Source organism: Solea senegalensis, linkage group LG1 (assembly GCF_019176455.1).
Source record: "Solea senegalensis isolate Sse05_10M linkage group LG1, IFAPA_SoseM_1, whole genome shotgun sequence".
Classification (NCBI taxonomy): domain Eukaryota; kingdom Metazoa; phylum Chordata; class Actinopteri; order Pleuronectiformes; family Soleidae; genus Solea; species Solea senegalensis.
Window position 1 is genome coordinate 17392740 of NC_058021.1, and position 20181 is coordinate 17412920.

At 40.3% G+C, this 20181-nt stretch overlaps 2 protein-coding genes across 2 annotated transcripts in view; both read left to right on the forward strand.

The window, feature by feature from the left end:
- Positions 1-10976, forward strand: part of LOC122771158 (collectin-12-like) — a 49105-nt gene extending 38129 nt beyond the window's left edge. The window contains exons 10-23 of the mRNA XM_044028544.1: positions 2297-2389; positions 4507-4591; positions 4873-4948; positions 5259-5354; positions 5480-5626; positions 5740-5830; positions 6011-6203; positions 7166-7260; positions 8179-8267; positions 8410-8497; positions 8580-8634; positions 8757-8910; positions 9233-9354; positions 10307-10976. Coding sequence (XP_043884479.1) covers positions 2297-2389; positions 4507-4591; positions 4873-4948; positions 5259-5354; positions 5480-5626; positions 5740-5830; positions 6011-6203; positions 7166-7260; positions 8179-8267; positions 8410-8497; positions 8580-8634; positions 8757-8910; positions 9233-9354; positions 10307-10526 — 1604 coding nt within the window. The 3' untranslated portion in view covers positions 10527-10976. The remainder of the gene's footprint in view (positions 1-2296; positions 2390-4506; positions 4592-4872; positions 4949-5258; positions 5355-5479; positions 5627-5739; positions 5831-6010; positions 6204-7165; positions 7261-8178; positions 8268-8409; positions 8498-8579; positions 8635-8756; positions 8911-9232; positions 9355-10306) is intronic.
- Positions 10977-15225: 4249 nt separating this feature from the next.
- On the forward strand, positions 15226-20181 carry tmem236 (transmembrane protein 236). The gene is made up of 4 exons (XM_044021937.1): positions 15226-15605; positions 16304-16376; positions 18043-18166; positions 19183-20181. Exons 1-4 carry the CDS (start codon positions 15352-15354, stop codon positions 19809-19811), a joined length of 1080 nt encoding a protein of 359 aa, XP_043877872.1. The 5' UTR covers positions 15226-15351; the 3' UTR covers positions 19812-20181.

Genomic DNA, 20181 nt, shown 5'->3' on the forward strand with positions numbered 1-20181 from the left:
TCATTTTGCAAAGAAAAAGTTGCGATCTCTTGCTAACACTAACTGTTGGCCAGTGGTCAGTAAACCCGATGGTAACCGACCGCCATTACCTCTTCCACTCTCTTCAGCAGTGTTGAGGTCACAGAGCTCAATCACTGATGGTCTTCTTAAGCAACACGCTCCTGTCTTACGACCAGACTGTGTGCAGAACACTCCTCGTACTGAAGACCCCTCTGTGGTCCAGACTCTCATTTCCCCTGCTTATGATACATTGATTATCGGCGATTCCATTGTCAGAAACGTAAAATTAAAAACAGCCAGAACGTTCTGCTTTCCCAATGCCAAACTTCTGGACTTGCTTACAGAGATCCCATCTCTCCTTAGAAAACATACTCACGCCAGGAATGTTGTTATCCATATTGGCACCAACAATATCTCTGTTCAAACGCCAGAAGTACTGAAACTCACGTTTAACAGTCTTTTTCAACTGCTCAAAAACTGTAAAAAATCTGTTTTTATCTCTGGCCCAATCCCCTTTTTTTGCAAAAGTGTACTGCATTCTAGCAGGCTTCTCTGTCTCCACATATGGCTACAATCAGTCTGCCCCTCACACAAATTTGTTTTAATTGACAATTTTAATATTTTCTGGAAGAATTCATCTTTGTTTAGCGGCGACGGCATCCATCCCAGCCAACGGGGCTCCCGTGCCCTTGCTGCAAATATCTTTCATGCCGTCACCAATGCAACGCACAAATGACAAACTATTCATTCTTCAAATAAAATGTTCACATACATAAAATAAAAACATCACGGATCTCAAGAGGCTGCTTTTTCTTTTAAATAATACATTTGTTCATTGTGGTCTAGATGGAAATAACCTTTTTGTTTGCAATGAAAACTGTAATAATGTGAGCTCATAAAATAAAAAAGGTAGCAGACAATGTAAAAAGTTTAAGAAAACAATACACAATTCAGTAAAATAAATGGCTGATTCATCAAATTCACTACATAATAGTTTTCACAGATTTAGAGTCTTTGCAGTACATGGTAGCACATTTCAGGGTGGATCAAGTTAGGAGTGAGAGTTCAGCCATACTTATTATTATTTCTTTTAATAGATTCTAGTGAGATGTTTCATTATCCATATTATTAACTGCATACAATTACACTAAATCAACATACAATGATAGTAATGTGTGGTGCTGTGCTAACATGTTATCCACAGATGACCGAGGAATAGAGAAAACAAAGTGTACAGTAGTACTAGTTTCAGGTTTGCCAGGTGCACAAGATGGAAAATGTTGTTTTATACTGCAATCATCTTAGCTGTTCTGTTATTGTGTTTTTATTTTTGTTTTATCCTTTATCCTTTATCTTTCTAAGTGCTATATGAAGATTTCAGATTAAATTCATTGATTATAAGATGTTGGTCAAGGATGAGGTCAAGGAAAAGTGGTTAGGAAAGGACTCAAGGCCCATTTACACTCCATTTGCCACACATCCGCTTTATTTATGTCCATCTGTCCCAAACTTTATCTCTGTCACTACCCTACATACCTCTGTGCATCTATAGAAATTCACGTGGAAGACTAGACCAGACAATGGACACATGCATATCGGATCTGATTAGTTGCAGTATATAATATGAACATATGAATATAATATGAAGTTGGGTCAGGAAGATCAAATTCTGATTGGATATGCTTTACAAATCCGATTTAGACTGCCATCTAAACAAGGTCAAAGGCTCACTCAGTCAGATCTGATAGTATTGCTTGACATTATACCTGTTTTTGATGGAGGATGCAGCAAACAAATACTGTTTCATCATTCATTACTGTTCATGAAGACCAAACAAAGAAAGAATAACATCATCAACAACAAAAACCACCAAAAGTCACACACTTTAGCTTTATAATGTTAATCCATGAAATACATTTAATTTAAGTCCCAGAGCGCGGGGGGAAAAAATCCAACGCCACCATTTAATTGTTCTGACGTCTCTATTCTCGTCGTCTATATTACTGTTTTGTAGCTATGAGGTGGTATCACGTGATCACGTCACCTGACAATGACATGGTTTTTTTTTAACTTCAAAGGCAATTTGGAGGTCTTGGTTCGTAATTCCACTAAACACTGGTGCACAGTACTACACTACAGTCAGTTACTTTGTTGGGTGTAAGCCACGCTGGATATTTATCTTGTCGACGTCAGTGGCGCAGGAGTGACTGGACGACTGGAGAGCCAGCTAGCTTCCCTTGACATCCATGCAAGCATCATTACTATGCGTTTTCACTGAATGAAATAAGGTAGAGAGGGAAAAGAAAACAACGTGGGAAGGCAAAATCTGTTGTCGTCAATACCCCAGCAATGCCTCTCTTCACGACCAACCCATTTGACCAAGATGTTGGTGAGTAACCAAATAGCGGCGGTGTTTCTAGCCGACTAGCTCATGGAGCTGTGATCAGGCAGCTTTGTTGTGTTGTTCTGCGGTGTACAGGCTCAGGACATGCACTGCTCTCCATGTTCCATGGTTGTCTTATTGCTGTTTATGCAAGCAGATACTGATACTCTCTGTTTTCCCTGTTTGTTGTGATTTAGTTAGCCAGAATGCTCAGTAAGCGCATTTAGCCTGCCGTACCTGTTACTTAGCTAGCATCTACTAGCAAACAGAAATCTTCACAATGTTTTTAAGAGCCGGGCATTCAAACATTTTATCATTATTAACTCTTATTCTGTTTGTTTCCGACATGTCAAGCAATATCGCTTGTGTTAACTGCGTAGTTTGCTCGGGTTATGTGATAATATACGTGTGTGACACCGATGTTGTCATCAGCTAATTAGAGCTAGCTAGCCAGCTAGGTAGACATCCGCCTCATCATTGTATTGTATACAATGATACGATTCCCTCTCAGTAATGGAAGCCACAGAGGATGCGGAGTGGCGTGTGAAACCGTATAGTTACAGTGTGTTCCCTTTTCTCTGCGTGTGTGTGTGTGTGTCCAAACAAGTGGTTAACCATTTCATTAGCATGTTCAGTGGACAGAGGATACAAAGTACACAAACGCAACACCTCGCTGCATGTTGACATACAAACTACAGCCCTCAAACACAATGGGTGTTTTGGGATTGTGTGCTGTCATTTCAGTGTGAATTGTTCTTTTCAAGTCGTTTAGCCCTGTTTTTGAGTCTATTATTATTCATAGTTCAGTAACAAATTGAAATGGGTCACATTGTACATTGCATAATTTTTATTCAGTTCAGTATGAGGACTGCGGCGATTACCTGATTATTACTAAACTAACAGCCTCATAATCAATTCATTGGTTTGATTGCCTTTTCAAACTGTTCTCAAACTGTGGTATGTGTGCGACTAGTGGTACTTGGAGGAAAATCAGAAATACAGTTTTACTGTATAAACCAGGGTATGTGATCTAAGTGGACCTGAGGAATTTTGAGAAAATTAAACAAGCAACAAAATAAATAAATAAATAAAAAATATAACTATTAGAGTCGGCCACTCGGTGATGTAGTGGTTAGCACTCTCGCCTTGCAGCGAGAAGACCCGGGTTCGAGCCCCGGTTGGAACAAGGGCCTTTCTGCATGGAGTTTGCATGTTCTCCCTGTGTGTGCGTGGGTTCTCTCCGGGTACTCCGGCTTCCTCCCACAGTCCAAAAACATGCAGTGTGGGGATTAGGTAAATTGGACACTCTAAATTGACCGTAGGAGTGAGTGTGAGAGTGAATGGTTGTTTGTCTCTAGTTGTGTGTGGCCCTGCGATGGACTGGCGAACTGTCCAGGGTGTACCCCGCCTATCGCCCGATGTGGCTGAGATTGGCACAGCACCCCCCGCGACCCTCTGGTGGAGGATAAAGCGGTTAGATGATGACTGACTGACTGACTAATAGAGTCACCATATCTCTTGCTCCATCTTAATCTAATTTCACTATACCAGTGTGTGTGAAGTTTATGTGAGGAAGAGGATGATGAAGAGAGTGTCTCTGTGAAAAGTCTGTATCTGGGCCAATAGAGATAAACAACCATTAACTCTCACACTCACACCTACGGTTAATTTAGATGGTGTTTTTTGCCTATTCTGGTTTGGGAAATGTTTATGAAAATAATTCTTAGTTGCCATTCTATTTTCAGTATTTATAAATGACTCATAGTCCACCAATGTAAAATAACAATAAAGTATAACGTATAATATCATGTCAACGATGTTTTCCAGAAGTAGCCTGTGCTATTTCTATCAGTCAATACAAGCAGAAGGATAAATTTGAATTAAAAATGTCCATACAAATGACATTCAAATGTTCAGTCTCCAGAAAACAAAACAAATCCTTCTGCAGTCGGGGTACAGCTTCTAGCAAATTCAATATTATTTTCACCATCCCTAATTGATACAATATATAAGGGACTTAGGTTTTGTTGATAGTCCTCTGTATCGCTCTAGAATTGTCTTTTTTTTAAGGTTATTTTATGAATATGTCAGATATGTAACTTGCCTGCTGGTGTTTCCTGCAGAGAAAGCAACCAGTGAGATGAACACAGCTGAGGACTGGGGCCTCATTCTGGACATTTGTGATAAGATTGGCCAGTCACGCACTGGGTGAGTTAACTGTCTTCGTACCAATCCAAACATTACAAACGCATCTACTTGTGTTTTTTTCATTATTATTTTTTATTTTCACCCCTGTTTTGTTTCATAATTTTCCCCCCATATTTTTTCAAATTCATAGCCCAGGATAGTAGATTAAGACCAGGGACATTAAATGTTCAATGAGAAACTGAAGATGAATATTGATTGCCAGTGCAAAAATGTATGGTGATACTGTCCTGTGGCCAAGCAATTCATTTCCACAACCCCTGATTTCTACCATTCTGCTGCAGGCCTAAAGAATGTCTCCGCTCTATTATGAGAAGAGTGAACCATAAGGATCCTCATGTTGCCATGCAGGCACTTACTGTAAGTAGACGGGTAACAAACAGACATGTGTGGCTCAGTGTGATTATCTAGCTCAAGGAATTGAAACGTGTGTCTTTGGTCCCGTGGTCAGACCTGGTTAAAAGAATGTGGCCATATGTGTCCTCAAACCTGTGAATGTGTTTTTTGTGGTGTCATTCGAGATGCCATGGACCTGTACTCAATCCCTCACCCAATCTGTTTTCTGAGATGTCATTGAAGTCAGAGCCACAGGACATGTTTGTTGCTTGTTGGTATCGATCAGTCTGCAAGTCAGATGAGCATATTTTTTTTTTACCCATTTTTCTCACAGCTTCTAGGTGCTTGCGTGTCAAACTGTGGGAAGATATTTCACTTGGAGGTCTGCTCGAGAGAGTTTGCCAGTGAAGTCAGTAATGTCTTAAATAAGGTATGTGCTCATTTGTGCCTTGTTTTGCCTGTGGATTGTGCAGATGGACTCGTTTTTGTTGTTTTATATAAATAGTGTACCATTTCTGTTCTCATAACATTGCTTTTATATTTATGTTTCTCCAGGGTCATCCCAAGGTGTGTGAGAAACTGAAGGCCCTAATGGTGGAGTGGGCAGAGGACTTTCGCAGTGATCCACAACTCAGTCTGATCTCAGCAATGATTAAGAATCTACGTGAACAGGGTGTTACTTTCCCAGCAGTTGGGTCCCAGGTAGACTGTTTTTCTTCTCTTTTGGGACTTGTGATTAATTTACTGTGTATATATGATACAATACTCTAGTAAAAGTAAAAATACATACTGCTTATAATTTCATATGATTTCAGGCTGCAGAACAAGCAAAAGCAAGCCCCGCTTTAGTGGCAAAGGATCCGTCCACTTCAACAAATAAAAAAGAGGAGGAAGATTTGGCCAAAGGTAAGGAGGCTTTCAGGTTGTCGTTTAGTGGAAGCTTCACAAAGGGTCTGTTTCTCAGTCCTCAGGTGTCGGTTACGAAATGTATTTAAAGGGCCATTGGTGTTTTATTCTGGATTAATGAACATCATCAATGGGTTTTTTTTCCTACGGGCTAAGAGACTATGTGACTCATGTTTGCAGCTATTGAGCTTTCACTGAAGGAGCAACGTCAGCAGCCGCAGTCATCTCTGTCAAGCCTTTACCCAAACACCAACCAGCTATCCTCACACAAATCAGATGGCAGAAAAGTCCGCGCCATCTATGACTTTGAGGCTGCTGAGGACAACGAGCTCACCTTCAAGTCGGGAGAAATCATCACCATCCTGGACGATAGGTAATCTTTTAATACACGCACTCACACGTGCGTTTAGGCATGCACTAAGCCAGACTCGGTGCATATCAGGGGTTCTGTATTTGTAAACTAGAGCATTGATACCTGACCCAAGCCCATCAGGATATATTGGGATCTGTCGGGTTGAATTTGTAAAATGCCCTCAAATTATGTTTTTTATTGCTTTATTGAAAATATGGTGTAAACGTCAATAAATAGATATATAATGAGTTAAAATAAGCAATAATAAGTAGAAACTGATAAGTAATTGAAAGTAAAGTGTCTCTGTATAGAGTTGGGATTTACCAATTACGAATGGACAGTGAATGCAATACAAAGGCTAGTACAGCTATCCATGGTGGATGTTATCCTTTTCCACCACAACTCAAATTAAACCATGATGACAGTTGCCAACAAGAGTCAGTAAATAATGTGTTCACCCTGGATCGCCTGGCTGGTTTGGATCTGGTTTGATCAATATTCTCTCGTGCTCCAACAGAAAAATGCACTGCACTGTAGTGTTAACACAAATGTCCACAGAAGTCGCTCTGGACATTCTGTGGAGTTTCTCCTGCCGTCTAATCGGTCCTATTGAGCTCATGTGTTCATTTGGAACCTCTTTTGGAGACCACTGCTTGTTCTTAATTTCCTTCCTTCTTCCTCTTGTCTATAACTTTCATTGACATGCCCAATGATGTCCTAACTTTTCACAAGGAAAGTCATTTTTGACAAACTGCGATTGCCTCTGCTGCTGTATACACAAGAAACAAGGACTTGTCAAATAACTGCACTGATTTGATGCAATAAGGTGGACAATTGTCATTAAGCCTGCTCTTGAGATGAGCCCTGACTCAACTGATCAGAACAACATTTGGTCGATTTACAGTTTTATGTAAATAAAAAAACAACAAAAAAATCAATCTATAGCTGAACAAAACAAAAGTGTTTGTTTTGTATTTTCCCAGTGACCCAAACTGGTGGAAAGGGGAGACGTACCAGGGAATTGGGCTGTTTCCCTCTAACTTTGTCACTGCTGACCTCACTGCCGAGCCTGAGATGAGTGAGTATAAACCCACTACACACACACACACACACACACACACAGTACATCATTTATCGATTTATATCATAGCCAGTTCTTTGATAATCCCATTTAGTCCATTAGTGTTATTGCTTCGTTGATCCCATAAAGGAAAATACTTACTAACACACGGCTGTTGAATCAATACAGCAAACACTGCACCAACTCAGCAGACAACACAACGACATATTCATTATTACCTGCATTAAATAAAAACACCTCCTGTATGTCTGAAATGCTATGAGAATTGTTCCTCTCATTTTAGACCTTTCCTTTCATCGTCTTTTGATTCTGATAAAAACAAACCTGACCATATTTCTTAGTGATATCCTAATTATATCCGTATTATAAAGTGACTTATAACTTGACTCTTCCATTTAACATCCGTTTTTAAATAGATTTTTACTGTATGAGTGTTGTGTGAATGTGTGCTCACAGACAAGTATGACATTTATGGAGCTCAATATTTAAATTTTAAAGAATATTGTCAAAGCAATGTGCGTAACATCAGAACCCACTGTAATGAATGATCACAATCTAGCACAGTAGATTTAATGTCTGATACAGTTATGAGGTCGTCACGCTTCTTAATGTCGTCTAAATGTGACACTTCTGCAACTGTTTTCTCTCCGATGTTCTTGCACAGGACAGTTTGTGTAACAACAGCAGCCAACTGCTGTTTCAACAGTTCCTGTTTTTGATTGTAGCCTTTTGACATTTCAACAAGACCGATCATATCTTTGTAACTCTGCTTTCTTCATTTGACAATTGAACTAATGCTTTGCACTGTGTCAGCATATTGATTCAGCGGGTCTTGACTTTTTGTCTGTGTCTCTGATTGCTACTGTTGCATCTCATCACTGCAATCGTTTTTACTTGTGGGGGGAAAAACTTCAGTGAAGACGGAGAAGAAGACGGTACAGTTCAGTGAGGATGTACAGGTGGAGACCATAGAACCCGAACAAGAGCCTGTATATATAGACGAGGTGAGTTCCCTGCAGTGTGCACTGGCGTTCTAAGCTTGTTCAGCCTCATTGAAATCGTATTGTTGCATCGTTGCAGATTTTCTTTTTCTTTCCGCACTGGTTTAAACCAACTTGTCACTGAAACCTTGTTGAATATTTTTAGGACAAAATGGACCAGCTCCTGCAGATGATCCAGAGTGCAGATCCCACAGACAACCAGTCAGACAGTGTTGAGTTACTACAGCTTGAAGGTAAACCAAGCACTAAATATAGAATGAAAGCGTGAGACAAAGTTTACTTTAATAAATCTGGTGCTTGTTTTAACATATCTAGGTGCTTGCAATCAAATGGGGCCCCTCATTGACCAGAAGTTGGAAGATATTGACAGGTGAATTGTGGTTAATCAGTCAGACATTAAAAGTCACAACACAGATCTGTAAACTCAAACTTCATTAAAGGTGTTTTTAGCGGATACTAACAGTGTTTCTGTGTGTGGGTTTGTATCATCAGGAAACACTCGGAGCTGTCAGAGCTGAACGTCAAGGTGATGGAAGCTCTGTCTTTGTACGCCAAGTTGATGAATGAGGATCCAGTCTACGCCATGTATGCCAAGCTGCAGAGCCAACAGTACTACATGCAGCCGCCTGCTAATGCAGCACAACAGGTATAATAGAAAACCCACAGGCACCATTAAACACAGCAGCATTTTTTCTTCTCTTTTTAGCCACATTTTGCACATTTATCTGCCTGTGAGGAGTAATGGATGGATTTTGACTACATTGTAAGCACTGGGATTTAGGATCTGCAGAAGTTGTTGTGTAGAAGTTGCTCAAGTTTATTTATTTGGACCCTATCCTTTTCAGTGTATGAGAAAAGCTCACCCAAACTATGTGTTGGTGTAGTGTACTATGATGCAAAATGAGAAGAAAACCCTGATTATTTTGTTTATATTTGGGACAATCTTCTCTTTTACTTTTTTACCACAGGTCTACCCTGCTCAGCCTGCATCAGGTTCATATGCAATGAGCGGTACTGCAGGGCAGGGTTACACTATTCCCATGGAGCAGCTTCCTGTTGTAAGCACCATACCTGGTCAGCATCCTCCCAGGTGAGACTCTCCTACAGCATCTTGGTTTCTTCCCAGACTCTATTATTTTGTCTTTGTGTTCCCTTCTTCTTTGTCATGTTTTGTTACTCTTAAAGTTACATCTTTTCATTTACTTTGTTACAAATTTTCATACATGTTATTCTCATTTGGACTGTGCTTACCCTTGTTCAGTTGTGCGTGAGAAATATTATGTTCTAATCTAATGTCATTACAGCCGATTAACACTAAAAGACCCCATTAGTGATGGGATTTTTTAATGTTTAAATATTTGCCAAAAGGGATGAATTTTAAAACTATTGGCACTAAAAAGTAGCAAAGTAGGAATTTTTATTTTTATGAACGGAAACTGAGAGCAACACATTTATGAGCATCAGTGTTTGTGCAAGTAGAGCGGCCAAAAGGCGGTTTGTGTTTGTAGGGTGGTACTCTGAGGAGAGAGGGAGTGCAATGTGTCAGTCGCATTAATTGCAGTTTAATCACAACAATAATAATAATAATAATAATAATCTTTATTGTCCACAAAAGTGGAAAGTTGCCTTTGGCTTCACAAAGGATTTAATAAGACAAATAATACAGCTTTTGAAAAAGATACAAACCCTATGTTGCTTTTTTTTTTTTAATTTACAGTATGTATGTTCAGAACTAGTTGTAACACTTAAAGTGCAATTATGCAATGTTCCTAAATTCTGATACTATTTCCACTGGTTGATCATGAAGCTTTTCTAGACTTCTACTATGCCAAGATTTTTTTCTTCTCTTCTTCCACAGACTTTATGTGTCTCATGCTGCGCTCACACCAAATGCAGATTTCCCGTTTTATTTGATGTGTGAACGCAGCATAAACGTTTCAGAAACCCATTTCAGACTCCGGTATCAATGATTCCACCTTGGATTTATTGTGTCCACCTTGCTGTTTGTGTTAAAACCCGTGTTGCTTCACTCTTTCCCGTAGTGACGTTCATATGTACATGGGCCAGCCACCGGTCTACACTGCAGCACCAGGCACCATGGCCCCAGCAGACATTCAGTCCTACCACAATCCTGGTCTCGCCCCAGGCACGGCTCCCACAGGCATGACGCAGGCGCCGAGCTACAGCAACCCCACTGGCCCGAGCATAGCACCTTCCACAGATGCCGCACAGGCCCCCTACACACAGAAAGCCCTGCTATAGGACTCTCGTAGATCACAAACACATACAGTACGTTCACCAGACCTAAACAAATAGTTATCGAAGATAATTTATTTTAAATCTATTTTACGATTTGTTTTATCATGAAATACGGGATTGGCGGAAATGTAAACACCAAGAATAACCTTGACATTTGCCATGCAGTTTTATTTTATCTGGCAGATTTATCGGTCACTCCAGGCCTCAAAGTGGTCACAAGGTTTTATTTGATGAGCTCACCCCAAGTCACACATTTTCTGAAAATGGACACTGCTCTTAAAGTTCTGTATTTTTGGACTCTTGTCCTCCATGGCATCACATGATTTTGATGTGCTGACATGGAGTGGCTTGATCTTAAAGCAATGTTGTCCATTATATTGTCTATTTTTTATGTACAGGTTTCCTTGTAGTGACAGAACTATTGGCAAACAATATAGATATTTGGCTACAGTTGTCAGTTAATGAGTCAGTATCTTTTAAAATATCCGGTACATTTCCCCCGGGAATTATGTTTTGTGCTGATTCTAAAGAAACATTTGACAAATTCTTCTCGTTAGGCTTTAGTTAAAATCATAGGCAGTTGTTCAATTACAGAGGAATTTTGTTTGTTATTCATACTCATACTTTACTTTATAGACAAAAAAAACAAGCATTACTTTTGGAAATAGTTTGAATGAATCATTTTTTATGTTTCATTAGTACCAAGTGTTCATAGTTCTGTCCCAGATAACTTCTCTGAAAAGAATGACAACCGTAACCTCTTCAACCAAATGAGACAGAACACAAATCCAATTAATATCCCCCCGGTCACGTATGACCACCACACTACAGACAGGTGTACAGCAGCTGGCACACAAATCCTCAACCTCAGCCATGGATTTCTACTCCATGTCTAAAAAGGGGTGTCAACTTATGCTCACCTTGCTTTTTTTAAATGTATATGTATAGCAGGAAATGGACATTTGGTGATGCTGAAAACATTAAGCTACTACGTTCTGTATATGTTGTCAACTTTTAGAAGTACTGAAAACTGAAGCCACTTTGGGTTTTTTTGTGGAGGAAAAAAAAAGAAACGAGGATTTTTGAGCATGCACGCGACTCTTGTATATACTGTAGCCACACGATGACCTCAAGGTGTGGGTGCGTTGTACGTTAACACCGCTCCGGTTGTTTGGCTCCACCTTGAGAGTAAACTCTGCGGTCATGACGTCCCAGTTGATTTTAGAGGTGAAAAAGCCAAAGAGAGTGAAGTGGGAGAAAAACGAGCACTTGCATATACTACTACGAAACACAATACAAAATCACTTTCTTGTCCTTTTTCTTTTCACGTCTCCTCACCTCATGCTGCAGAGTTTTCCCATTTTAAAATGGAGGTTTTGCGTCTCAGTTATTGGATGTAAGATGAGCTCCATCTCCAGTCAGGAGTTGTACTAACACACTATAGACTTGGCTCCTAAGGGGTGAATTCTCTGAACCTCCACGGTGTCTTTAAAGCATCTCTTTAGTCAGTGATCATGTTTTTTTTGTAGTGCAATTTAATTATTATTGTTATGCTATTTTAAACTGAAAACCCGTGCAGGATATATGTATTCAGAGAAAAGTGGAATTCTGCATTAACTTAGTTGTATATTTAAATGTCTCACATGAGAACATGGGCATTTCCTGTCTGTGTTTGATACATGCTTATTGTACTGACGGGTGGAATGGTATTAATGTGAAAACTGATCAATTTGATTTTGAAACCTTTCCCTTAAAGCTTGTTGTAACTCTTAACGGATGCAGAACTACAGAAATACGGCTTCTCAGATTCTGGAACCTTTACCAAAGTCTCCATAAGCTATCGCGCCAGTGCCACACTGAGGGAAAAGATCAAATGTACAAAGTCTACTGCTAAATGAAGGAATGATGAAGTAGTATTAAATCTGTGTAACCAGGTGTTCCAGTTGCAAGGTTAGTTTATATGCCGATGATGTGACTATAAAATTGATGTCATTCCAGTTTCTCTCGAGGTATGTTTCAAATGTGCTGCTTCTTGTCCAAGTGCTGCCTTTAGAATACGAATCAACCCACTGAAGCTCTGAATTTGCAAACAAGAGGCCATTTTGATTTTTAAGCATTAACTTGGTTGATTTGAACAAATTCACCCCCCTTTTTTCGCTGCCTTTAACTTCATACTGAAATAAATTAGTATTTGTCTATTGGATCAAAGGCCAAAAAAACATTGTGTAAAAAAAAAAAAAAAAAAATGGCTAGTTCTGGACCGACAGGTCATCACGCTCACATCATCCGAAGTTCACATCTCCTGCTGGGCCACAGCGTTGAACTGCAGCCCTGATGTAACTTTATTATACATGTTTGAGATGCTGCCTGTTTTTAAATTTGAAACCCAAGATTATTGTAAAGGTTCTGTCTGAACTTGTACCCCCTGCTGTTTGTTTGTATGTATTCTTTTAACCATACTTAATTAAATTGGTATTCACAATAAAACCAGGCCAAATGTACAGAAAACATATGGTCCTCCTTTGATCACTTTGGGAAGCTACGCTATCTCACAGAGACATTTTTAAAGTATGTAATAAGTGGGCCACGCGGCGCGGAAGTGGTTAGCATTGAGCAAGAAGGTCACCGTTTTTAATCCTTTTTTAACCAAGGGCCTTTCTAATGTGGAGTTTGCATGTTTTTGCCGTGCATGTTTTTGCTGTGTATGTGCGCGTGTGTTCTCTGCAGGTACTTCGGCTTCATCTCACCGTCCAAAAACATGCAGAGTTTATTAACTGGACACTAAATTTGACCGTGGTTGTGAATGTAAGAGTGAATGGTTGATCATCTCTGTGTGGTTGGCCCTCTGATGGACTCCATGTGGAGGATAAAGCGGGAGAATAAGTGAGTGAGTACGTAATAAGTTATTAATACTGTGTAAATCTGAGGTGAACACTATGAAACAACAGCATACACAGCCACATTTACACTGCGTGATGTCTTTTTCCTGTGTAACAGCATAGGGTTCCCATGTGTCCTTGAAACCCTTGAATTTGAAAGAAAAAATATATGTTTCCCTTGAAGGTTTTGGAAAATTGCCCTAAATAGACATGTATCATTGAAAGTTCTTGAATTTTGTGTAAGAACGAAGTTAAGTTGATGTTTAGGTAAATGTCTCCCTTGTTTGTTATAACACCGCCTAATGTTTCATGCCCAGCATTGCTTGATGTCCCACGCAGTCTTAATTACTAGCGGTGTCTCTCTCCACTGTTGACGTGGGATTCCATGCAGAACAATGAGAGAGTAACGCTAAACAAGAGAGAGCAAATGACGACGTGATGCCTGGGAAATGCAAATTTCAAGATCTCTGTCTCACCAACAGAAAATTACAAACACCGACTTTGACCAAGATCCCAAGGTCAGTCTAGTCCAGAAGCAGAGTCCAGATGTGCTGCAAATCAATAAAAGTGGACCCCATGGACGAAGCGGCTCTTACGAGTCGCCCTCCTAGCTTAAGCTGTGTCTGCACATTAAGGTCCTTGAATTTGAGGGAATTGGTCCTGGAAAGTCCTTGAATTTGATGTCAACCATTTACATTTACTCAAAGTCTGATTGCGTTTAAATGTTTTGATTGTCCAGTAATCGCAGGTATTCAGTATCACGTCAACAGATGTTCAGTTGACGCTGTTCTCAACGGTTCACTTTAATTAGATGATCCTCCTGACACACATTTACAGATGCAAGAATAGTTCCCCTACTTAGTTTGTTGATTGTCAGCTACAGGAAGGTTGGCCGTTAACAGTCCAATATGATCCACTTTATTTAAAGAAACAACACAGTTGCCCAAAGTGATGTACAGTAACATAAAAATAAAAAAACAAAGATAAAAAATGCTAAGAAATAATTAAGTAAAATACATAAAAACACACCTCACATTCGGTGTTATAAAAACAGACAAAACAGCAGTTCTGCACAACGACGTGCGTCTTAAGACGAGCTTTTAAAAACAGGAAGTGACAGGGCCTGTCTTATCTTAATTGGCAACTCATTCCAGAGTTTGGGAGCCCGGTCCCCTCTGAGCTTCAGCTTAGTTTTTGGTGCAGTCAGACTGTGATGCATAACACATCAGAGAGGTAGAGTGGAGCATTGTTGTTAACTAATCTATGATTTGTTTACTTGATAAACTCAGAACTGGTCATACTTGTGATCATGAGAAGTAGTTCGAGGATGGTTAGTTACACTGCAAACATGGTATTTACGGTCAACAGGCTTTTTTGTATGGAGCTAGGTTTAGAAACACTTGGAGTCTATTGGCAGTTAGTTCATTTTGTGTCATTTATCAGGTGAATAAGTAGTCAGCAGTGGACAATCAAAAGAAAGTGTTACCAAAGCTTTCTGGATTTGTGAAATGTGTCCTTTGCTTTGCCACTAGATGGAGATCATTGCATACAATAGCTGTAAGCTGTCGAGACAGAAGAAAGTAGTAGTAGTAGTTCACGTTGCATTTTTGGGTTTGTCGCAGACTTAATAGCCTAACAGTAGCATAATGTAATGTTTACTCCTCTGTGTCTTTGTAATTCACTACTCCTGTCAAAATTCAGTGTCTTGGTGTCGAGTGATCACCAGGCTCATTGTCATTTTCTCCTTCAAATTATGGGATGGGAGTACTCTTCTTTGTGAGCCCATAAAAAGGCCAGCATGACCACCTCATTACCTCCGCAATAAAATAATACAGCCTCCAGTGCTGTGTAAGCAATGTCAGTGTGCAGAGTCCAATGACTCCACCGGCTCCTTTTGTGGGACATGACTGTCAGTCCGAGTTCAGAGCAGCAGCTGATGTTCGGGAACGATGCCCTCAGCGAAGACACTCAAGCTCATCCTGTACGAGGTGCTACAGTTTGCAGCTCTTTCCGTACCGATCTTTGTCGTCATGGAGAGGTTTGCCGGCCTCGTGCGTGACGTGAGAGGACAAGATCAAACGGCCTATTGGCTCGTGGTGGCGGCGTCCATCGCCTATGTGACCTCTGTGACCCTGCTGGTGTGGGTCCCTATTAAATATACTATTCTGAAGCAGCGGAGGTTCCTGAGAGAGGTCACACAGTGGTGAGTACACCTTGTGTGGATTTTACACATTAATGAAGCGTTGACAAGACTGGAAGAGAGAGTGAGAAGCAATAACATAGCAATAAAACATGTTGATAAGTATTTTAATATTAACACTCGGAAGTAGTGTCAGAATGAACTGTTTTAGCATTCAAATAGCAGCAAGAGAGTTAAATGAAACACTATTCTAGAGTATATTTGGTGGCATTGGTGTTGAACTGACTGTTTTAGTCTTGCTTTAACTCTAAAATTTACTGTGTATGTGAAAAATTATCAGCGGAGTCATTTTAAATTTTCAATTTATACATTTTCAAGCACCACATTTTACAAACCAGCGAGCTTTCTTATGTGTGTAGTGCAATAAGCTTTAAGGCAAACACTGAATTAAACAAGCAAACTCCATCTGTATGACCAGTTGCTCAAAGTGGATCTGTCTTCCTAATGGTCATTACTGTGTCACTTCATTGACTTTATGACTCTTATGTTGCTGTTGCATTACGCTTTAGCATTTACAACCGTGTAGTAGCTACAGAGTTACTAGTTAAAATATGTGGAATACATGAAAAGGAAAGTTAAAGCAAGTACAAGAATCACTTCCTGCACTGTAGCATAAACAATGCTTTCCAAACACGTCGTGTATCATATTTAGATGACAATCATTCACGTTGAGAGCTGAAGCGCCGTGTGTTGTTTTTCAGGAGACCCGCAGCGCTGGCGTATCTCGTCCTGTGCACGCTACCGTGCTTTGCTATTCTAATCGCCAGCTCCAAGGTAACGTCACTGTGACTGATCCCCCTGTCATTGAGAGGCACCTGTTGATGTTTTGTTCTGCCACGCTCCGGCGACGCCGGGCCCTTGAAGAGGCATATTTGTCGTAAACCGTCCATTTGTGGCCCAAGCTGTTTTATGACCCCCTGTTGTGTTCGAGAATGTGTTTAGAGCACTATAATCATTCACTGAGTGATGGTCGATGTGGCTCAGTGCACCACACACACACACACACACACACACACACAGAGACACAGACCAGTTTTAGTTTCTAGTCCCTTGGGATTCCATTATTGGCTGTCCATCCCAGCATATACTGAGGAGGACTTTGTTACCATCATAATTACAAGAAGAAGGGCAACAGAAATGTGTGTCCTGTCACAAGACTGTACTTGGCCTGTGGTATTCAGTAACCTATATTAGACGTAACAGGTTGGCCATTAACCCAGGCTTAAATCAATCCACCTTAAAGTACAACTAAATCCTAAAACCACTTTTTAAAGGTGTAAACCAGTGTATATGTGTTATGTAGTTTGCTGACCAAGGTTCAAATCTTCTTCAGTGTAGTGTTAAGTATTGAAAAAATCTGCATATCAACTGCCTCTTTCCTGTCTTAATCCAATCTTTCACCACCCTCTTGTCTCTTTGTCCCAGACTCCGCCCCCTTTATAAAAACTAGAGGTGTTTCTTTGTCACCTTTCTGTCTCCACCGTGCCTCCCTGCACTAATGCCCACTCTCCCTCCCTCAGTTCTCGGCCCACTTCTTGGCATTTTACCCAAAATCAACCATTGGGCCGAGTTGGCCTCAGAAGAGGAGGTTTAGTTTATCCTTTTTTTAATACAATTTTCAGAAATGAAAGCAATTGACCCAAAGTCTTGTAATAGTAACACCATCCGTAGAAAAATTAAATGAATAAACACTTATCTCTAGAAATATGTACAAACATTCATGTGTATAAGCTACATCGCCCCAAATGTCCACATATGTGCTTATGCAAGCACGATATCAATGTATTATTAAAAATTAACCAATTAATTGTTTTCTATACATGTAATACAAAGGCTGCGATTTAGTTCTATCTCTTAGTTCTTATCCTTGCGTTAGAATATAGATATTGAGTGTTTTGATGTGGTAATTCTCCATCACATATCACACACATCATTGCACCTGGATGTGGTGATGCAGCTCTGGATGTGAAATGGCAAATCTTACCCAGCTGTTGGTACTCACATGTATCTTTATGTTACCCTAAAGCGGGCCATGTCATAAATAATATGTATGGCCAGACAATAAGACAAAGACCTCTGGTAAAGATGTGGCAAGATGTTGCTGATGCGGCGATGCAGTGGCAAACAGGAGAGATGAAAGTGTCAGACACAAAAATGTTGCTGTCAGAGAATTTGCAATTGGATATTTTCCCCCCAAATTGTCAAACCAGACATATTTATACATCTACTGTCTGTTAATCCTGTGTTGATGGTACCCAGCGGCATCATAATGTGTGTCATTTTGAAAATTTGACTGCAGCAGCTCAAGGCAAATGTTGCAATGAATGATTTCTATTTTGCTGCGTCATGTTTCATCGCTCACAAATTCTAATTGACAAATCAGTTATCTACTACTATTGTACTTACATTTGTAGTGCAAATGTCGTGGTGCGTGCTGTAGGTGCAGGTGGACAGAGGACACAGGCTGGACCATTTTGCTGAGTTGCCCATTTCCCTGGTGCTGTTCTCGCTCATCTGTGTGGACGTTATAGAGAGGATTCGTCCCTGCAGGCTCACTGGACAATGTAAGCATCAGGTTGTTGGCGTTTAAAAAGTTATATGTTGCTGAGGACCACACTGGCACATGCACAGTATGTTAACTCTCACTGACAACATGGCTACACAAGGAAGAACAGATTTAATAAGCTCACCAAATAAAACCGTCTACTGAGGAAGATGAGAGCTTATTTTTCTCGCTGTTAAACAGCCTTTTCTGACTGGGAACTGACGTTTGTGTCTCTTTCTAAATGTTCACTCCCCACATCAAACTCCATTCAGAGAAGCATCGATTTTTGATCACGGCACACAGGAGTTGTTGATCTGCAGGTGCCTCCATATTGAGTGAGGTGTCTGAAATCCCTTTTACAGATTCACCTCAAGTGAAGTCCGGCAGCTTCTGTGTCCCTGTGAGATTAAAAACGCTGATTTATTCTATGAACTTTGGTGTGGAAGTGATGTAGATTTTACGAGGTGAGCTTTTTGTTAAGAGGCTAAAGTTATTCCTTAGTTATAACGTTTATTTGTTACTGTTTAATCGTCCTGCATACCAACATTTGATCAGCTTTTCATTGTTCCATCATTCAGTCAGTAAAAGAACAGCACCTCAGAGGTCTCCAGGATCTCTGTACGAAATTGCATAATGGTAATAATTAGAATAGTTAAAAATGGCTCCTGCATCATCTACTTCTATTATTTTCTCTGGTAATAATACTAACGTACCAGTCCAGTGTTACTGCTATCTTATTAACTCTTTACAGGACACTCATTAAAATAAAACATTTGCAGGATTGGATTATTGGAGGATATACAGTCGAAGACTGAAATGTGTTATTTTCACGTAGAAAATCAAGGTCCATGAAGGTACCGTATATGGTTCCTTGCCCCATGAAAAGAGTATGTTTTAGAAGAGGTCACATGATTATAATGATACCAAATGACAGTGGATGAATTATGACCATGAGCATGACAGTGGCTGGACTTCTAACCCTGTCATAAGACAGTAGTGTAACAGCTTGTTGTGCATGTTGTTGTTATTTTGCAGCAGACAGCCTGGATCCTGACCTTGACTATCCAGGCCCCATCCTCACCCACCTGGAACAGGTGAGCACTGTATCAAGCCAGCTGCAGCCTGATGAGGGCCACAGCGGCCACGCAGAAGCCAAAAATGGCATCGCCTCAGGCAGATGGCAGCACTTCTCCGGCTCGCCCGGCCGATCCACTCTCAGCTCGCGAGCACCCAGCACTGCTTACCTTTACTCCTCATCCTCACATCCCATCTCCTACTCTGGACATCTAGGCTTCCTGTGGAGGAGGGATGGGAGGTCAGAGATGTTCGTGGATAGTTTTCTCTTCTGGTTAGACACTGTGGAGATGTTGAGAGTAGCTGAGGAAGCGTCAATCTTCTACTCACACTGGGTATTCCCTATCTACATTGTCAGCTTCCTGTCCACTTTTCGCATGATCATCACTCCTCACAACTCCCTGTTGTCCACTGCTGGCGTTCTTCTGCAGGACTTTCCTTTCTTTGTCATTCGGGTCGCTCTGATTGTCATCTTTGGTTCCGTGACACCGCTCTTATATCCAATGAAGAATGTGTTGGTGACTTTGACATTTATCTACTTTACATTCTTGGTCAGGCTGAGGATTTTCAAAAGGCGGAGCATGTTTTGAAGAGGAGTGGCTATTGACAGTGTATATATGTGTAGGGAGCACCACCAGGGAAACCTAATGATGATGATGATGAGGACCAGCACGTTTTTGAATGGTAACGTCTGCAAATTGATTGAAAGGCAATGCAGCCAAGGAAAATGTAAACTTTATTCTGGATTTAAAACAGTATTGTCTCTTCTCATGCTTCTGTATCATATCTGAATTATTTATTGATGTGTAATTTTGTGCGTTTGTGCTATGCATTTTTAATTTTACTCTCTCTTTTTTTATCTGTAACACATTTCTTACCATGATGTACAGAGTGATTGGAAAAAGCCTTGTAAACAAACTTTTTTGAACCATTTTTAAAGATATTGAATAAAAAAAAACA

Bases quoted from the DNA above. Each gene is read 5' to 3' on its own strand.
- tmem236 (XM_044021937.1), top strand. From the start codon at position 15,352: ATGCCCTCAGCGAAGACACTCAAGCTCATCCTGTACGAGGTGCTACAG. The intron at 16,377-18,042 runs GTAACGTCACTG...TGCGTGCTGTAG, and splicing joins TTCTAATCGCCAGCTCCAAG to GTGCAGGTGGACAGAGGACA. The intron at 18,167-19,182 runs GTAAGCATCAGG...GTTATTTTGCAG, and splicing joins CTGCAGGCTCACTGGACAAT to CAGACAGCCTGGATCCTGAC.